Here is a 17,672-nt window from a genome sequence, read left to right as displayed (position 1 = left end):
TTTAGCTATTTTATTAAATCATTAGTCTAAGGGCTCAATGTTTTTGTGATATGGGCCTTTATGACAGTTTGGAGAAGTCCACGGATCCCTTTCCAGAACAATGATTTAAAATGCATAAAATTAAAAAATCCAGGATTGCAAAGGAAAACAATTGCATCAAAATATAGCTTTCAAAATTAAAAAAAAAAGTGTTCATGGACCACCAGTCAAGAACCCCTGATTTAGCCCAACCTCTTCAAAGCTGGAACTGGTGCAGAATAACTGAGACAGCATCTCAGATACATCTTAGAGAGGAGGATTCACCCCCTCCCTCCCCTTCTCTAAATACCAACACCCTCTGACCAGTTTGCTTCCTTGATCAACCTTGGCCCATTACTGCTAGGGTCCTGTGTCCTTCATGCCTTCCTAAGGTGCCATCCCCAGGCAAATGAGCAGCCTAGACTGGGGCCCTGTGCCAGGAATGCCAGGACCAGCTGGGAGGACAAGCAGCCTCTGACTTCATGGACTACCAGTACCCCTCTTCCCCTCCCTCCCATAGAAAATTCAGCCCTAGCCCACTCCCCACTCAGTATCCTCCTTTGCTTTCACTCTTCTCCTCCCTCTTCGGAATCTTCCTCTGTTTCAATTAATTCAATCCAATGTAAAAGCACCTGTTGTGGTCAGGCCCACTGCTAGGTGTTAGAGATATAGAGTCAAAAAGGAAAGAGCTATTGCCTTCACATAGGTTACATTACATGGGCTGAAACTATACTTATGTACACAGACAAATAAGTATGAATACATACAAAGTAATCTGTTGAGAAATGAAGGTGAGTGCTAACAACTAGACGGTGGGGCTAAGGATGCTGGGAACTCAGAAAATGCCTCCTATAGGGGATGGTGCTCCAGCTGATGCTGAAAGTGGTATAGGGATTCCAAGAAGCTCAGGAGAGAAGGGAGAGCCTTTCAGGAACTGGGAAAGGCCCATGCAAAGACAAGCCTAGACGTACTGCGAACAGCAAATAGGCCAGTCGGCTGCAATGTACTGTAGAGCGATGGGAGTTAAGGTGAAATCAGCCTAAAAAGATAGGCTGGAGAGAGGCAGTGAAGGCTTTAAATGTCAAGCAAAGGAGTCTACTTATCTTCAATGCAATAGAAAGTTCCTAATGTTTATTGAATAGAGGTGAAATGATAAGACCTAAGAGATGGAGAGAGAAAAGAATCGCCCCCTCCCCCCAGTTCCAGTCTTTCAATCCAGATTCACAGAGATCAAGACAAAGTCATTTGGATGATACAGCGCTTAAAGGGTATGACCTACCCCCCTCAGTGGGACTTCTCTTAGATTCCCCGACAGCTTGGGGTACAGCAGAAAGACTGCTGGTTTTTGAGTCTAGACAATTTGAGTTTGAATCTTGGCTCTGCCTCTTACTTATCCATGTTACCTAGAGGAAGATGTTTCACCTCTCCAGGACTCAGTTTCCTCATCTGTCAAATAAGGTGCTGAGACTAGCTGGCTTCAGAGGTCACTTCCAGCTACAAATCCGTTATCTCCTTCTCAAATCTCCTCCTCTCTTATGCCTTTCATCTTCTGATGCTCAATGAAATCCAGTTTTCTTGTAAGGCACTACATCTCTTGGCTCCCTCCCAAGGCTGGCTGCTCCTTCTGTTACACCACTACACACACACAGAGCCAAGAGGATATGAAGTTAGCTCCTCTGTTCCCCTCACAACTTCATTCTTCCCTAACATGCTATCACTTAGTGATGCCCTCCCCTCCTTTAAAGTTGATTCCACACCATCTAGGATCCTTATTGCTGTCACTGAGGGGCCTCCAGGTCACTCTCCCTCTCTCTAATCGTATTGGTCCCAAACTTAATCTTCCCCAAACACCGTCTTCTTCACCCAGCCCCTGCCTTCTGGTAACATCCTGAAAAGGAAGTAAGTGGTAGAGGCAGGATTAGAATCAAGACCGTATAAGTCTAAATCTAGGGCTTTTCCTATTGTACTACTTTGCTTTCCCAAAGAAATGAATCTGTGACAGGTCATTCAGTTGTTTTTCAGTCACGTCCAATTCTTTTGCGGCCCCATTTGGGGTTTTCTTCGCAAAGATACTGGAGTGATTTGCCATTCCTTTCTCCCGCTCAGATGAGGAAACCGAAGCCAAAAAAGGTGAGGTGATTTGCCCAGGGTCACACAGCTAGTAAGTGTCTGAGGCTGGATTTGAACTCGGGAAGATGAGTCTTCCTGACTCCAGCCCCAGCTTCTGTGCTGTATGGAGCCACCTAGTCACCCTCCAGTGGCACGACTGGGACCAGAATTCGGCTCTCTTGCTCAGACACCGGTTCATCCTTGAAGAGTCTGTTCTCACTGTCTATTGTGGCCTGCTGCAAAACTACCCAGGTTTTCACCTCAGTGAGCAAATATTATTCTAACTGTTCATGAAGTTTTTTGAAGACATTTCCCAACAGACCTTCCCAGGAATGGCATCTGTAGGAGACCCACCTCTGTCTCAGAGCCACAGTTTGATGAATGTTGGCTCGTCCATGCCAGGGAGGTGGCTCTGCGCTTAAGTTTATGGCACCTCCATTTTTTGGAGAGTATTTTTGGAGAAAGCCCCTAGCGGCAGGAATTCTGCTCCAAGAAACAAAACTATACTGCTTTTCAACCCAAACCAAACAAATGCCAGGCCTGAAGAAAAGTGGCTGTTTGCAAATGGTGTGCTTCTGAGACTCAATGGCCTTGACAGATATCGGAGCAGACATACGAGTTCTTCCCATCAGCCCCTTTCATAGGGTGACCCAGGGAATAGAGTGTTAGACTTGAAATCAGGCAGACCTGAGCCTGAATCCTGACTCAGACACTTACTGGAAGTGTGGCACTGGACTTCAGTTTCCCCATCTGTAAATGAGGATAATAAATAAAATGAGGAAAATAATAGCACTCAACTCTCCTCCGCATAGTCAATAATTTAGTGAAACTGGCCTCCTTGCTGTTCCTCAAACAAAACCCTCCATTGCCCAACTCCATGTATTTTCCTTGGCTGTTCCCCCCATGCCTGGAATTCTCTCCTCATCTCCTTCTCAGGGTTTCCCTGGCTTTCTTTAGGTCTCAGCTAAAATTTCATCTTCTGCAAGAAGCCTTTCCTGGTCCTCCTTAACGTCAGGTCCTTTCCTCTGAGATATTCTCCCATTTGTTTGTACATCTTGTTTGTACAAAGCTGTTTGCATGTTGTATCTCCCACAAGAGCTGGGGCTTCTTGACAGTAATAACTAACTGTTTTTGTATTTCTTTGTATCTCCAGGGCTTAGTACCATGCCTGGCACATAGTAGGGCCTTAATAAATGCTTTTGGTTTGATTAATCTCACAGGGTCATATCAATTGAGATAATACATGTAAACCACTTTACAGACCTTAAAGCACTTTATAAATCCTACTCATTATTATTATTACTATTGCTATTATTATTATCCTGAAAAAAGGCTGAGAATCTGTTGTTACTGGTCAAAACTGTCTCTGCCTTACCTGCCCTGGGTAATTGACTTTTTTGTAGTTATAACCCTGTTTGAGTCTCCATAAAATAGGCATTTTTTGGTCCTCTGTCCTTTTGTCTCTTTAGTATCTTCCTGGCCCCGTACCTGGGGTGTTCCATAATACAAATGGCCCTATAGAAAGTGACACCTCCTGCCAGCCTCATGGGCTACATTTGGTCTTTCCTCTGGAGGGTGCCAAAGAAAGCCTCAGTCCAGGGGCTAACTCTTGTACTCCTACTAGCCCACCACCCTTTTCTTCTTCATGATTTCCTGTGTTTGCTGGGGTTCCATTAGTTTTTGCTTATGTTACACATGGGGGAAAAAAACCACCCCGAAGTCTAAGTCTGGAGAAGGAAATAATATTTTGTTTAAACTGAATTTTAATGGGAAAAAAATCCCAGAATTCATTGGCCCTGGCCTCCAAGCTGCCAGCTACCCACCAAGTCTTACTTTCTAGAAATCTACATATTACAAACATTGCAATAACCCTGGATGCCCCTACCCTCCACCCACAGTTTCCCTTCCTCATTTTTTTTTCCTTACTTGAAGAGGGTGGAAAAAATGTGACTGTAGGGAGAAAAACAAACCTTTTGAACTTCCTTCACTACATGGAAACTCCTCCACTTCCAGTCTCTCCCCCATCTAAACTATTTTGCATATCACTACCACATTAATCTTCTTAAAATATTTCTTTCCTCAAGTTATGGGCAGCATGAGATAGAGGAGAAAACACTGAAATAGAAGTCAGAAGACCTACATTCTGAGCTTAGCACAGTGCTTGGCACATACTAGGCACTTAATAAACGTCTACTATATCCTCAAGTGGTTAAATGTGGATAATTATACCTGCCCTGGCTATCTGAGAAGGCTGTCATGAGAATCAAATGGAATAATTTGCCCTATACAACATTATTCCCCTATTGAAAGACTCAAGAGGCGGCACAGAATAGTGAGGATAGAAAGCTAGCCCAGAGACAGGAAGACCTCGGTTTAAGCCCTATTTCTAATCTGTGGTCCTGAGACCCTGGATCAGTCACTTAATCTCTCAGGTTCCCAGGCATCTCTCTAAAATCACAAACAGCTAAGCAGGTATCGATCTATATTTGTAGGGGAGTTCACTGACTGGAAGCAGCTGACAACAGTAGAATCATCAGGCCAGTCGAAAGGATTTTCAAGAAGCTACGATGGCTTCTGGACTTGTGATTACATCAGAATGGGAACTCCCAGGGAAGAAATTCCACTGATGTAGAATGGGCAAATCACATGTAAATTAGTCTTAGTGAGCCGCTAGAAATGCTAGATGATGAAATGACTTGCCTACAGTCACAAAAAGTAGGATATACCAGAAGTGAGGCTTGAATTTGTCCTAAAAGAGCAGGCCTTTATGGATCTGAGCAAGCATTTATTAGGGACTTAACACTGTGATAAGCAATGGGGACACAACGTACAAGTAGCAAGATGATTCCTGCCCTCAAGGAGCTTACATTGTAGTAGAGGAAGATAATACTGTACATAAAAGGGAAGAGAAGGTGGGAGAGCAGGGAAGAAGAAACGTACCTGAGTGGAGGCATGGTGGCAAAGTTCAGAGAGTCAAAAACAGAGTTGGGAATGAAGAATGGCCAATCTAGGTCCCTCTCCAAAATGGAGGCCCTGAGAAGAATTCACCAAGGGATGCCCCCCAGGGGCAGAGGGATATTCCAGGGTAAGAAGACAGCTGAGACATAGTTGTGAAGTCCTCTGTACTCTATAAAAATTGCCCCTCTATTTTCTGACTAAAACTAAGGCCAATCTGCTTCGCTTTTAATGCCTTGCTTCATCTGGTCCCACTCTACTTGCTGATCTTAACTCCTCCTCTGACTTCCCTCCATGCAAAGGCTATTTAATAGTCCTTCGACAAGCCAGTCTTCTCACCAGTACTGGAACGGGAGACTTCCAATGCTGTGCCTTTGGCTACTGTTGCCTTCTATACTAGAAAGACCTCACTTTCCCTTCAGTGTGTCATAATAGAAAGAACAGCATGACAAAGTGGAAACACTACTTTATTTGGAGTCAAGAAAATCTGGGTTCAAATACTGACTTTCCATTTAATACCTGGGTGACTTTGGGAAAATAACTAAATTCCTCAGTTGCTTAGTTTTCTCATCTTTAAAATGAAGGGATTGTAGGGGCAGCTAGGTGGCACAGTGGATAGAGCACCGGCCCTGAAGTCAGGAGTACCTGAGTTCAAATCCGGCCTCAGACCAAACACTTGACACTTACTAGCTGTGTGACCCTGGGCAAGTCACTTAACTCCAACTGCCTAAAAAATAAAATAAAATAAAATAAAATAATAAAATAAAATAAAATAAAATAAAATAAAATAAAATGAAGGGGTTGGACTCAGTGGTCTTTAAGGGCTTTTCCAGCTCTGAATATGATGCAAGTATCCAAATCCTACTCATCTTCAAATCCCACTTTGATCTCTCCCTCTTCTGAGTTCCTACAGAACATATACTACACAATCTAGTCCTAGGTCATAGCCATGCCTAGATTGCTATCAATTCTTACTTTGCGAGGGGCTATCTTTCATTTTTCTACACCTTAAAAAGGGAACTTGGAGTAACAGAGAAGTCTCTGGGGGAAAGGCAGTTCGAACAGTAAGTCCTTAAGTGAGCTGAGGACTCTCTTTAGGGAACTTTGGTAGAAGAAAACGTGGTAGAAGGAGTGTGTAGCTTAAGTAACTGGCAGAATTCAAATCAACAGACATTTATTAAGCACCTACTATGTGTGGTATTCTATTGCCAAAAGGCAGCAGAGAGTGCATGGTGGACATGACCAAGTTACAACACATTAAAAAAACAAGAATTGCCCAGAAGCAGCAACAGAAGAGATGCCATCAGAGGTACATAGCTGGAAAACAAGGCAGAGTACTCACGTGTTGAAAGCAAAGGGAAACCAATGCAGAGCTTACCCAGCTCACCTAGCAGAGCCAACTATTAAATTTGCAGTGTGAATGTGTATATGCCAGAAATCAGGACACACTTGATTTATTGGGGGAGTTTTTATAGTCTAGACTTAAGAAAGTGATGGAGAAAATGGCAATAATGCAGATTAAATCTAAAAGTGTGTCATATATACATGCTTTTGTTTTGAAAGCCAGTTGTTAAATATTTACCAGCCCAAGCCTGGCTTACATGCTCCATTTGTATCCACAAACTGTGAAGGGAACCAGAGGAAGGCCCTGACATTGAAAATACCCTTGTAGAATATTTATAGAAAGGCACAGGCAAGAATTATGCATAATGAAAGACCTACATCACTGGAGGGAGTATGCATATCACTGAAATCACAGATCCATGGGCCACCCACCTCTGCCCATGAAAGTGCCCAGACCCCTTCAGGATCCTCCATAAATGCTCTTCCTACCTCTTCCTCTGCTTTATATAAATTTGCCCTTATCTAATCAGCTCACAAGTTCTGACATTTCTTCAGCCTTTTGCATCTATCCCCTCTTCTTCCAGCTATTACCACCTCAGTTTAGGCCCTCATCAGCTTTCACCTGGACTGTTGCAATAATAGCTTCCTACTTGCATCCAGGCTCTCCCTTCTCTATCCTCCACATAGCTGCCAAAACTATCTTCCTAGAAACAGATCTAACAGTAAGGCACAATGGTACATGGAGAAGGGTGCTGGATCTGGGGTCAGAAGAGCTGGGTTTAAATACCTGTTCTTCCTTTATACCTATTATACCTTTGTGATCGGAGGCAAGTCACCTTACTACTATGGGTTTTCATTTCCTCATCTATAAAATGAACGGGTTGTATCAGATTGGCAAAAATGACAAATCTTGGGGGGGGGAGGAAGAGGCACATTAATGCACTGTTGGTAGAGTTGTGGATTCTGGGAAATGGTTTAGGACTATGCTCCAAAAGTTACCAACCTGTGATTACCCTGAGAATTAGTGATATCTCTATAGGACTTATAGCCAAAAAAAGACCAAAGAAGAAAAAGATCCAAATGGACAAAAATGTTTATAGCAGCTCTTTTTGTCATAGCAAAGAATTAAAGGGGGGGGTACTCATCAATTGGGGAACATTAATGTAATGGAATACTATTACACCATGTCAAATGATGAAAGGGATGGTTTCTGAGAAACCTTGGAACACCTGTATGAACTGAGTCAGAGGGAAGTGAGCAGAACCAGGAGAACAGTTTACATGAGAACAATAACATTATAAAGACAAATAACATTGAAAGACTTAAGATCAATGTAATGACAAATCATAATTCAAGTGGACCAAGGATGAAACATGCTACCCACCTCCTGACAATGAGGTGATGAACCCAAGATGCAGAGTGACACATACATTTTTGGACATGGACAATGTAGGAATTTGTTTTGCTTGACTGCATATTTGTTACAAGGGTTTTCTTTTTCTTTTTTCCCCCCCAATGAAAGGCTAAAGAGGATGGAGAGAAAATACATTCTTGTTAATTGAAAAAAAAATAGTTTAATAAAAGCAAAAAAGAAGGGGACAGGCATTCTTGATCAATATTCCACAGTATACCACATATTGACAATCACGTAATTGACTAAAAGTTGTAGAGAACAAAAGGTCCCAATTTGCTTATTGGTATTTTATCTACTTTTTTTCAATTGATTTTTCAGAGCAAAACATGACCTTAATAAAATGAGGGGTTTGGACTATATGATCTCAAAGGTCCTTTCCATTTCTAAATCTATTATCCTAAGTATTGAACAAGTGTACAAGGCACTGGACTGGGAAATGTAGATGGAACTGAGAAATACGATAAAGACTCTGCTCTCAAATGTGGGAGCTACCAATCTAAAGGGGGGCATAGGGGACCTGCAGAACCACATCAGTATCCCAATGCACCTTTCTGGTTGGAGGCCTATGCTCCGATTATTTCCTACACTGATGTCTCACCTTCCTGAATCCTCTTACTATGCATCCCCATCTAAGCATATCTAAAACAAGCCTGGACATAGACAAAACCCTAACCTGCCCTCTATAGTGTCCCACCGTTCCAAGCCTACAATAATGAGTCAGAGGGTGTTCTAAGAAACATGTTTGTACACAGGCCAGATAGTGGTATTTTTAAGTACTTTTTCATTGGTTGGTTCATTTGGCTCTCTCTCTCTCTCTTTCACACACAAACAAACACACACACACTTTAAGTTGTGACTGTTTTGTTTTTAACAAATATTTACTTTAACTGTCGTCTGCCCCAGCCCCACAGAAGGACCAAGATAATTTGCGGGGCCTCATCCCTAGTTTTCATGATGGCCACTCAGCCACAGCTGCTGTAGCAACCCAACATGTCCCAAGAGCACTAACTTAACTGGACCGCAAAATCAGAAGGCTTTTGGAGAGCGAGTAATACATAGCTAAGTGACACCTTTGGGCAGATTCTAATTCCTCACCCCTCCCCCTCCCAGCCACCAAGGCACTCACTGACCAAAAATAATTAAGCTTTTTTACTTTTTCAAAATGGCTACCTTGGATACAGTTTTAGAAACTTGGCAAGGAACACGTCTTTCATTTAGGATGCTGGGCTTACAGTCTGGAAATAGTTTGGAGTCATAGGAAACCATAAAAATAATGCAGCAGTTTATAGTCATGTGAAAACAAGCTTCAGAGTATTTTAATCAAATCTTCCACAAGAATCAAAGTTACAGTTGAGCTGTAACCCTAGAGCAAAAGTGGAAAACATGCAGCCTCAAGACCTCAAGGCCACAAGTTGCCCACTCCTGCCCTATAGAGTCAATCTAAAGCAAGGGTTCTTAAGCTTAATTCTATCACGGATTCCCTTTGACTGTCTAGTGAAGCCTCAAAATGATGTTTTTAAATGCATAAGCTAAAATACATAGGATTAAAAGGAAACCCAAGTTAGTAAAAAAAAAGGTGTAAATCCCATTCCTTTCCAAGTTCATAGACACCCTGAAATCTATAGACCCCTAGGATAAGAACCCCTGGATAGGAATATGCTATTCTTTAAGGTCTTTCTAGGTGCTATGAGTCTATAATGACAAGTGAATCTCCTTCCAGCTGTATGGAATTCTGTGACTGTAAATTATTTTGTATTTATTTATTTGTGAACCAAGGAAGTTCCTTGAAGGTAGACACATCTTTTTTTTTTCATCTTAGCCTTTGTCTCTCCCCCACCTAGCATAGTGCTTGGCACACTTAGTAAAGGCTTGTTTAGAGACCCATGGAAGGTGTTTACCTCCTTGAGAATGAGTTAGCCAGTCAGTCTTTTTTGAATGGCTGTTCTGTGTTACTATCACTGCCTTATCACCAGGTTTAGGTTGACCCTTCTATTGAGTTCATCCCTAACCCTCGAGCCACATAGTCTCAGATGAGATAGAAGGGAGAACCAAAAGCCCTATAGAACCAGAATCCCATGGGGATACAAGCCACCCTCCAGCCCAGTAAACCTGAGAACCCAGCACATACAGTATTCTGCAGCTCTGAAACTCCCAAGGGAACAGCCCAGAGGCTAACCTAGGAAGCATAAGTATTGCCTAAGCTTCAGCCAAAGGCTGCAGGCCTTTGTAGAAACACCGCGTAGAAACACTGCTCCTGGCTGAGGAGTGGGAAAGGGTGAAGAAGGAATAAGAGAGGGAAGGGGGTGGGGTAAGGAACATGCTCAGGCCTAAGGCAATTCTTCCATTCCTTTTATATTTAGTATTACAAAAATTTCTGGATGTGGGCTTGTAGCAGTTAAAAGGCCTGAATTCCTGTCCCAACTTCACTACTCACTAGCTGGGTGACCTTGGAAGAGACACTCCCACTTTATGGGCTTCACTTTCTTCTGGGGGAAAAAAAAAACAACATGGCAGGACTAGGAACTAGCTCTGAAATTTGATTATTTTAAGTTCCCACCATTGACTTCCCACAGGAAAGACATTACAACCTGTTATTAGAGGGCACACAAAGGGACAGGAATGCATTCCTTCCCTGAGGAGACAAAGGATGGACACTTTCCTCAATGGAGAGATAACACTGAACAACTACCTAAACAACCCTGAAGCAATACAAATTTGAGTCCAGGCTAAGGTGTAGGGATCCCTTGCATTTTTTTTCAGTTTTCATTCTAAGCCCTTCCAAATTGGCCATCTCATTTGGACCCCATAAAAACTGTACAATGGGTATACTTCATAACCCAGCCCTGTCCCCCTTTTCCAATTTTCTCACACTTTATTCCTCTCCATGCACTCTAAGATCCATTTACACTGGCCTACTTAACATTCCTTGCATATGACTCCATCTCCAATCTCTATGTCTTTGTACTGGCTGTGCCCTGTCCCTGAAATGTTCTTCCCTTTCATCTCTGACCCCTAGCCTCTTTCAAGACTCAGTTCAAATCCTTCTGTCCCATTAGATTTTTCAAGTCTGTGAAAGCAGGGGCTGTCTGGGGCCTTGGTTTGGGGGGCGGGTGCCTGTCTCCCAGTGCTTGGAACATTTGTTGTTGTTCAGTTATTTCAGCTATGGCCAACTCTTCATGACCCCATTTGGGTTTTCTTGACAAAGATACTGGAGCAGTTTGCCATTTCCTTCTCCAGCTCATTTTGCAGATAAGGAAACTGAGGCAAACAGAGTTAAGTGACTTGTCCAGGTTACAGAACTAGTAAGTGTCTGAGGCCAGATTTGATCTTAGGAAGAGGAGTCTTCCTGACTTCAGGCTTGGCACTCTTTGGTGTCACCTAGCTGCCCAACTTGGTAAACGGTAGGTGTTTAATAAATGCTAATTAACCCACCTTCTGCAGGAGGCTTTTCCAGGTCTCCTCAGATGCTAGTACCTCTGAGATTACTCCTTGAAGGCAAGGGCTGTTTTTACCCTTCTTTGTAATTTGAGGTCCTGGGCATTAATTGATTGATCTAATTTTACAGAGGAAAAAACTGAGGGTCAATGACTTCAATAAGGTCACACAGCTATTATATGACAATGTTATTAGTTGGAATTACAGAACACAGGGGCTAGAAGAGGTCTTAGAGATCATTTCATCTACTTCCCTCATTTTATAGATGAGGCCCAGAGAGTTGCCACAAGGTCACAAAGGATGAAGCAGGAACCTGAACTTGAGTTTTCCAACTCAAAACCTAGAGCCTACTCCTTTCTCCCTCCCAACCATCACGCTCTTTGCTCACTATTCTTCATCCTCCTTTCTATTCCTCCACCCTACCCTCTCCCCAGGTTCTCCTTCAGTATCCTCTGGCCTCCAGGACCCAGCTCTCGGTGGTTCCCCCTGGAGTCACTCTGGAATCAGAAGCTGTTACCCACCTGCAATATCTACCTCCTGGGCAGGCTATGAGGAAAGAGTTTCAAGCACAAGATAGATACAAATGAGCCATCAAGGCAACCATAACCAGAGGACAATAAAGCAAGTAAAGGGTTAGGTAAGGAAAAGTCGGGCAGAGGGAGGGCAAGGTATAAAGGGAGGTGACCTGCTATGGCATTCTGCAGGCATTTCATTTGATCTTCAAAACATCCTGAAGAGCTAAATACTCCTGGGATTATCATCTCTATTTTATAGTTGAGGAAGCTGAGGCTGAAAGGACTTAGGGTCACACAGCTAGTTAAGTAGTAGGTGAAACATTTGAACCCAGGTCTCTGCTGACTCAGGTCCAATAATCTTTCCACTCGACTACCCCTAAGACAAATTAATCAAGAGCTAAAGAATGTAAACTGTCTGGAGCTGGGATCTTCCCCAGTCTTGTTATTGTTGGCACCTAATGGGTATATATAATATCAGAGCTAATTTAAATTTGCTCAGTGTCTCCTCATACTTTTCCAGCAAAGGCCCAACAAGGGACCTTTTTGGTTTCACCTTTAACCAAGCCCATCTCCAGCCTGCACTGATATCTTTGCTACAGAAGTAATCTGTATTTCCAGCTACTTCTGCTCTTGGTTAGGCAGGAAGGGAAAAGAAGAGCTTTTCAAGGGGAAAAGAGGTCAGGGACAAAGTCAAAAGCTTCAAAGAATAGTGAACAAAAAAAAAATCACCAATTGTAGGGGCAATGTCTTTTCAGGGAGTTATTTCCAGCCTCTGTAGAGGCCTGGCCCCTAACCCTCTTTGATTTCCTGCTTCACCTTTCTTTGAAAAGAACTCTGTGGCATAGTTATTTTTAAAATAATTTTTAGAATAAATTTTACTTTCTAAAGTTATTAATAATTTTTTTCTGCTTCCTCTCCCCTCATGGGGGAGAAGAAAAAGAAAACCCTTGGCATAGCTTCGGGTTTTTTCGTTTGGTTGGTTTTTTTGGGTTGTTGTTTTTTGGGGGGGGTTTTGGTGAGGCAAAGTGATTTAAGTGATTTGCCCAGAGTCACACAGCTAGTAAGTGTTATGTGTCTGAGACTGGATTTGAACACAGGTCCTCCTGACTCCAGGGCCAACGTTCTATCTATTGCACCACTTAGCTGCCCCTTGCATAGTTATTTTTTAAAAGAAATAAATTCACCTTAATCATGTTTGGAAAACTCAGGAGGAACACCTAGAGAGACTAAGGAGTTTCTTTTAAAGGGGTCACAATCCCAGGCTTGAATCACAGAATATTAGAGCTAGCAGGGATTCAGTGATCTAAACCCTTATTTTATACTTGAAGGCCCCCACAGATGAAGAGACTTATCCAAGGCCACAGGTGTAATCAGTAGCAGGGCAGGTAATCAAATCCAGATTTCCAAATCCAATGCTACTTTCCCCAAAACCCAGCAAGGGTTCTCTGCTTCTTTCTTCCTCCAACTCTGTCTCTTCTTTGCTGTAAAACTTTTGGCAGAAGTGGCCTAAACTAGTGCTAATGGGTAAGTGAGAAGGTGTGGAGAGAAGAAATTCAAGAACTGCACAAGAAGGGGGTGGGGGTGGGAGAAAAGGTACCAACCTCAACCACAGTGGGCAGGAATAAAAAAGTAACTTGAAAAGTGCTTATGAAAGGACAGATGTTGGTGAGAGTTCTTTAGCTGAAGTCTGGCACAGCCCCTCTCCTTACCACTATTATCACCACCACCACCACCACCCCACTATTACAGTGTTGCACAGCAACCGGACGTAGCCTTAGGGAAGATGAGTCTAACCTGGGCCAGCCTTAGCTAACGGGTGCTGGCCTGCATCCCACACACGCCAGACCTGGGAGCCAGCTGTGCTGCCCCCCAACTCCTGTCCTGAATACAGAAACCAGCTTTGTTGCCACCTTCCCCAATCTCCTACCTTGGCTCCAGGAACTATTTGTGCCGTCTCCAACCCCCTCCCCCCCGAAAAATCTCCAGGATCTAGAAACCAGCTGCGTTGCTCCTTCCCCCAATTTTCTGCTCTAGCTCCAGGAACCACCTGCCCCCCCCACACCGCTGCCCCCAATCTCCTGCCCCGGCTCCAGAAATCAGCTGGCTTCTGGAACCACCTGTACCACCCCCCCCATGCCCTCCCAACCTCCTACCCTAGATAAAGAAACCCGCTGCGTTGCCCCTTCACTGCCCTGGCTCCAGATAGCTGCGCTGCCCCCACCCCACCCCGCCATCGCCTGCCCTGGTTCTAGGAACCACCTGTACTCCCCCCCAACCTCCTGCCTTAGCTCCAGTAACCACCTGCGTACTTGTCAAATCTCGGGGCCACCAAGCCCTGGGCCAGACCCCCATAGAACCTGCTGAGCTGCACCCTCCCTTTTCCCCTGGCCAGACCTCCAACGAGCGCTCTACGTTGTTCTTTCCCAATTCCCCTGGCCGGACCCCCGGGGAGCCCCCTCCTATTTCTGCAGGCTGGACCTCCCAAGGAGCCCTCTGCGTTGTCCTTTCCTATATGCCCTGACCAGACCCCCGGGGGGCCCTCTGCATTGTCCTTTCCCATTTCGTCTGGCCAGATCCCTGGGAGCCCTCTACGCTGCCCCCCTCCCATTTCCTCTGGCCAGACCCCAGAGAGCCCTGTGTATTGTCCTTTCCCATTTCGTCTGTTCATACCCCGGGGAGCCCTCTGCGCCGCCCCCTCCCATTTCCCCTGGCCGGTCTCCCCCGGAGCCCGCAGCTCTGGCCCCTGTCCCAGCGCTGCCCGGGGCCACCTACTCACCCTGCCCCCGGAGGAGGCTGGGGATCCGGGCCCCACATCCCCGTTCAGCTCGTACTCCTCCGGGCCTGAATCCATGCCGCCGCCCGCGTCCCCGTCGCCGTCGGGGAGCAGAGCGCGCTCCGCAGGGCTGGTGGCCGCCGCAGGGCTGCCGGGCTGGGCTGCGCTCCCGTCCAGCTTGGGGCCCTTTCCCGCGCCCGCTTGGCTCTCTGCGGCTCGGCGAGGCTGCAGGACCAGCCCCGGATGGATTTCTCTTCCCGGGCCTGCCTCACCTCCCTCTTTCTCCCGCTCCGCTCGCCGGCAGAGGAGGAGGAGGAGGAGGAGGTTGACGCAGCCCCAAACCCACCACCTCCTTCTCTGGGGGCGGAGAAAATAAAATGTAAATATACTGTTCTGTATTTTTGTAGGGAGGGGGAAAAAATCGTGGGCGGGGCTAGATAGGCTTGTGAATGAAGCGGGAGGGAAGAGTAGGAAGAGGAATGAGGCTGGGCTGAGGGCTGAAGGAGGAGGGTGCCGAATGCTGGTGTGGGCACCATCAGAGTGTATTCCTGCCCGACCAGGGGGACCACCTGTTGCCACCTCAGAGGCGCACAGAAGTTCAGATTCTTGGAAGAAGCCCCAGACAGTAACTTGTCCAAACCCCTCCTCATTTAACGGATGGCCCTAACAGCTTAATATGGCTTGCCTAGATACCAGCTAGTGGCAAAATGGAGCCAAGCAGACTTGGGCCTTCCGTGTTGTCAGGCAACAGGGCCGCAGAATAGGGAGCAAAAGGAGCTCCCTGGGGGCCACATTAACCGTGGCATGTTACAATCGGAAAGGGGCTCGGAGATCACCTAGGGCGTGTGGCACGTCAAGTCCAAATTTCCAAAGCGTTCTAAACTCGTTAAGATCTCACAGGATCTTGAACCTCAAGCTGGGGTGGGGGGGTGGGGGGACTTAGAAGTCATCTAGTCCAATATGCGGAATGGGACATTTATTTTTGGACAAGGCCAGTGTGAGAATTTGTTTTGCTTGACTGAGTACTGTCTACAGGTTTTTTGTTTGTTGGGGGGTTTTTTTTTGGGGGGGTGAAAGGAAGAGAAGAAAGCAAATGATTAATTGAAACTATTAAAAGTTAAAAAGAAGTCATCTAGTCTAACTCTTTCCCATGAGGAAACTGAGGCCTAGGAAGTTAAAGTAATACATGCAAAGTCTCCCAGGAAGGAAGTGGGAGAGAAGGTAAGTATTCTCACTCTGCTGTTCTTTCACCTTTGCCAGACTGCTCCATATTATCATAATACTGTTTATGTCAAGCAGGGACCTTAAAGATTCTCCTCCAAAATCCTTCATTTTACAAAGGAGGAGGTCCAAACCACTTCACCAGCTATTAAATGGTAGAACTAGATCTCCAAACTGGATTATCTTTCCAAGTCACAGGAGATCACAGGGCCTCAGACCCTACCAGAAAATGGCCTTCAGCTCTTTTCTTAGAGAAATCCTCTTGCTGCTTTCCCCTTAGGACTGGGTAACCAACAGTTTAGTTCCTGGGTTTCCAGTGCATGAGAGGTCAGAGTGGGATATGTTTCAGAAACAATCTGTCATTCCCCAAGAACTGACTGAGTGCCCAATATGGTGCTAGCACTGTCCTACTGCTAGAGGTGGGGAGACAAAGATGTCTCCTGCCCTGAGGCATGCAAAGTTAAATAATACCAGGCCTCATATCCCATCCAGCTCTAAAGTTCTGTGACTTTGGGACACTAAGGCAATATAAGCAGTTCCCAAACTAAAAAAACAACTGCATATAAGGCACTACCACTCTTCCCCTGCCCCACCCAACTCCCACACAGGCAAGAGCCCTTGCAGAAACCACAAAACTTTGAGAGATTCTGTGTGTCTGGAAGAAGTGATGAGGAGCTGGCCTGGGCAGTAACCCAGGCAGGACAGGCTTGCCCAGATAGAGGATCCCCCTGCCCGCAAATTCCTCTTTCAATCAGCTGGACAATGCTCACATTTTTCCTTTCTCTTTCCTGGTAGCTTGAAGCCATTCAAGAGCCCTTTTAGGTAACGGGCACCATTTAAAAAAAAATAAATATGTGCCGTGGTATCAACCATTGACACATTTATGTGATTTCAGCTTTGGTTCTGACACATAGGTGTGATAGACACCGAGTAGGAGTTCTGTTTGGGAGGAAAGGGTGGGGAGAAAAGTAATTTGAAAATGGAATTTTTGGAGTAGGTCAAGCATGTCTGGGGCAGCCAGGTGGTAAAGTGGATTGAGTGCCAGGTCTGGAGTCAGGATGTCCTGAGTTCAAATCCAGCCTCAAGCACCTACTAGGTGTGTGACCCTGGGCAAGTCACTTAACCATGTTTGCCTCAGTTTCCTCATCTGTAAAATGAGCGGAAGAAAGAGATGCAAACCACTCCAGTATCTTTGCCAAGAAAACCCCAAATGGTGTCAGGAAGAGTTGGACAAGACTGAAATGATGGGGGCAGCTAGGTGGAGCAGTGGATAGAGCACCAGCCCTGAAGTCAGGAGGACCTGAGTTCAAATCCGGCCTCAGACCAAACACTCGACACTTACTAGCTGTGTGTGACCCTGGGCAAGTCACTTAACCCCAACTGCCTATAAAAAAAAAACAAGACTGAAATGATGGAACAACAACAAGCATGCCTGGAAAGGGCCCCAGTAAGGGGTTTAGGCAACTCAGGGAATACTAGAAAGGGCTGCTAAAAGGAGAAAAGGGCTGTAAAAAGGAATATGGGAGGTGGCCAAAGACAAACTCAGGGTAAGCACTAACCTTTCCTATTCTTCAACCTTTCCTGCCCCATACCACAAGATTCCTGACCTCAGAACCCAGAACTAAGGTTAGTATTATTCAGTTATAGTACTAATATACATAGGATCCTAGATTTAGAGCTGTAAGGAACCTTAGACATCATAAGGACCAATAATCTCATTTCACAGATGGGGAAACTGAGACCCAGAGAGGTTAAGTGACCTGCTCAAAGTCACAGAGATGTTAAGTGTTAGAAGCAGGATTTGAACCCTGGAAGCATGGTGTAGTGGATAGGGCAATGGATTTGGAGTTCGCACAACCTTCGTTCAAATCTCGCCCCAGATGTTTAC

The 17,672-nt window shown here is 45.1% G+C and overlaps 1 protein-coding gene across 1 annotated transcript in view; it reads right to left on the bottom strand.

Annotated features, from left to right (window-relative positions):
• Positions 1-14,938, bottom strand: part of NINJ1 (ninjurin 1) — a 54,426-nt gene extending 39,488 nt beyond the window's left edge. Inside the window, exon 1 of the mRNA XM_020981271.2 lies at positions 14,567-14,938. Within this exon, the coding sequence (XP_020836930.1) occupies positions 14,567-14,641 (75 nt within the window). The 5' untranslated portion in view covers positions 14,642-14,938. The remainder of the gene's footprint in view (positions 1-14,566) is intronic.
• Between the last annotated feature and the right edge of the window lie 2,734 nt (positions 14,939-17,672).

This window comes from Phascolarctos cinereus, unplaced genomic scaffold (assembly GCF_003287225.1).
Source record: "Phascolarctos cinereus isolate Bilbo 61053 unplaced genomic scaffold, phaCin_HiC Scaffold_4;HRSCAF=312, whole genome shotgun sequence".
Taxonomy (NCBI): domain Eukaryota; kingdom Metazoa; phylum Chordata; class Mammalia; order Diprotodontia; family Phascolarctidae; genus Phascolarctos; species Phascolarctos cinereus.
This window is presented reverse-complemented; position numbering and strand designations above follow the sequence as displayed.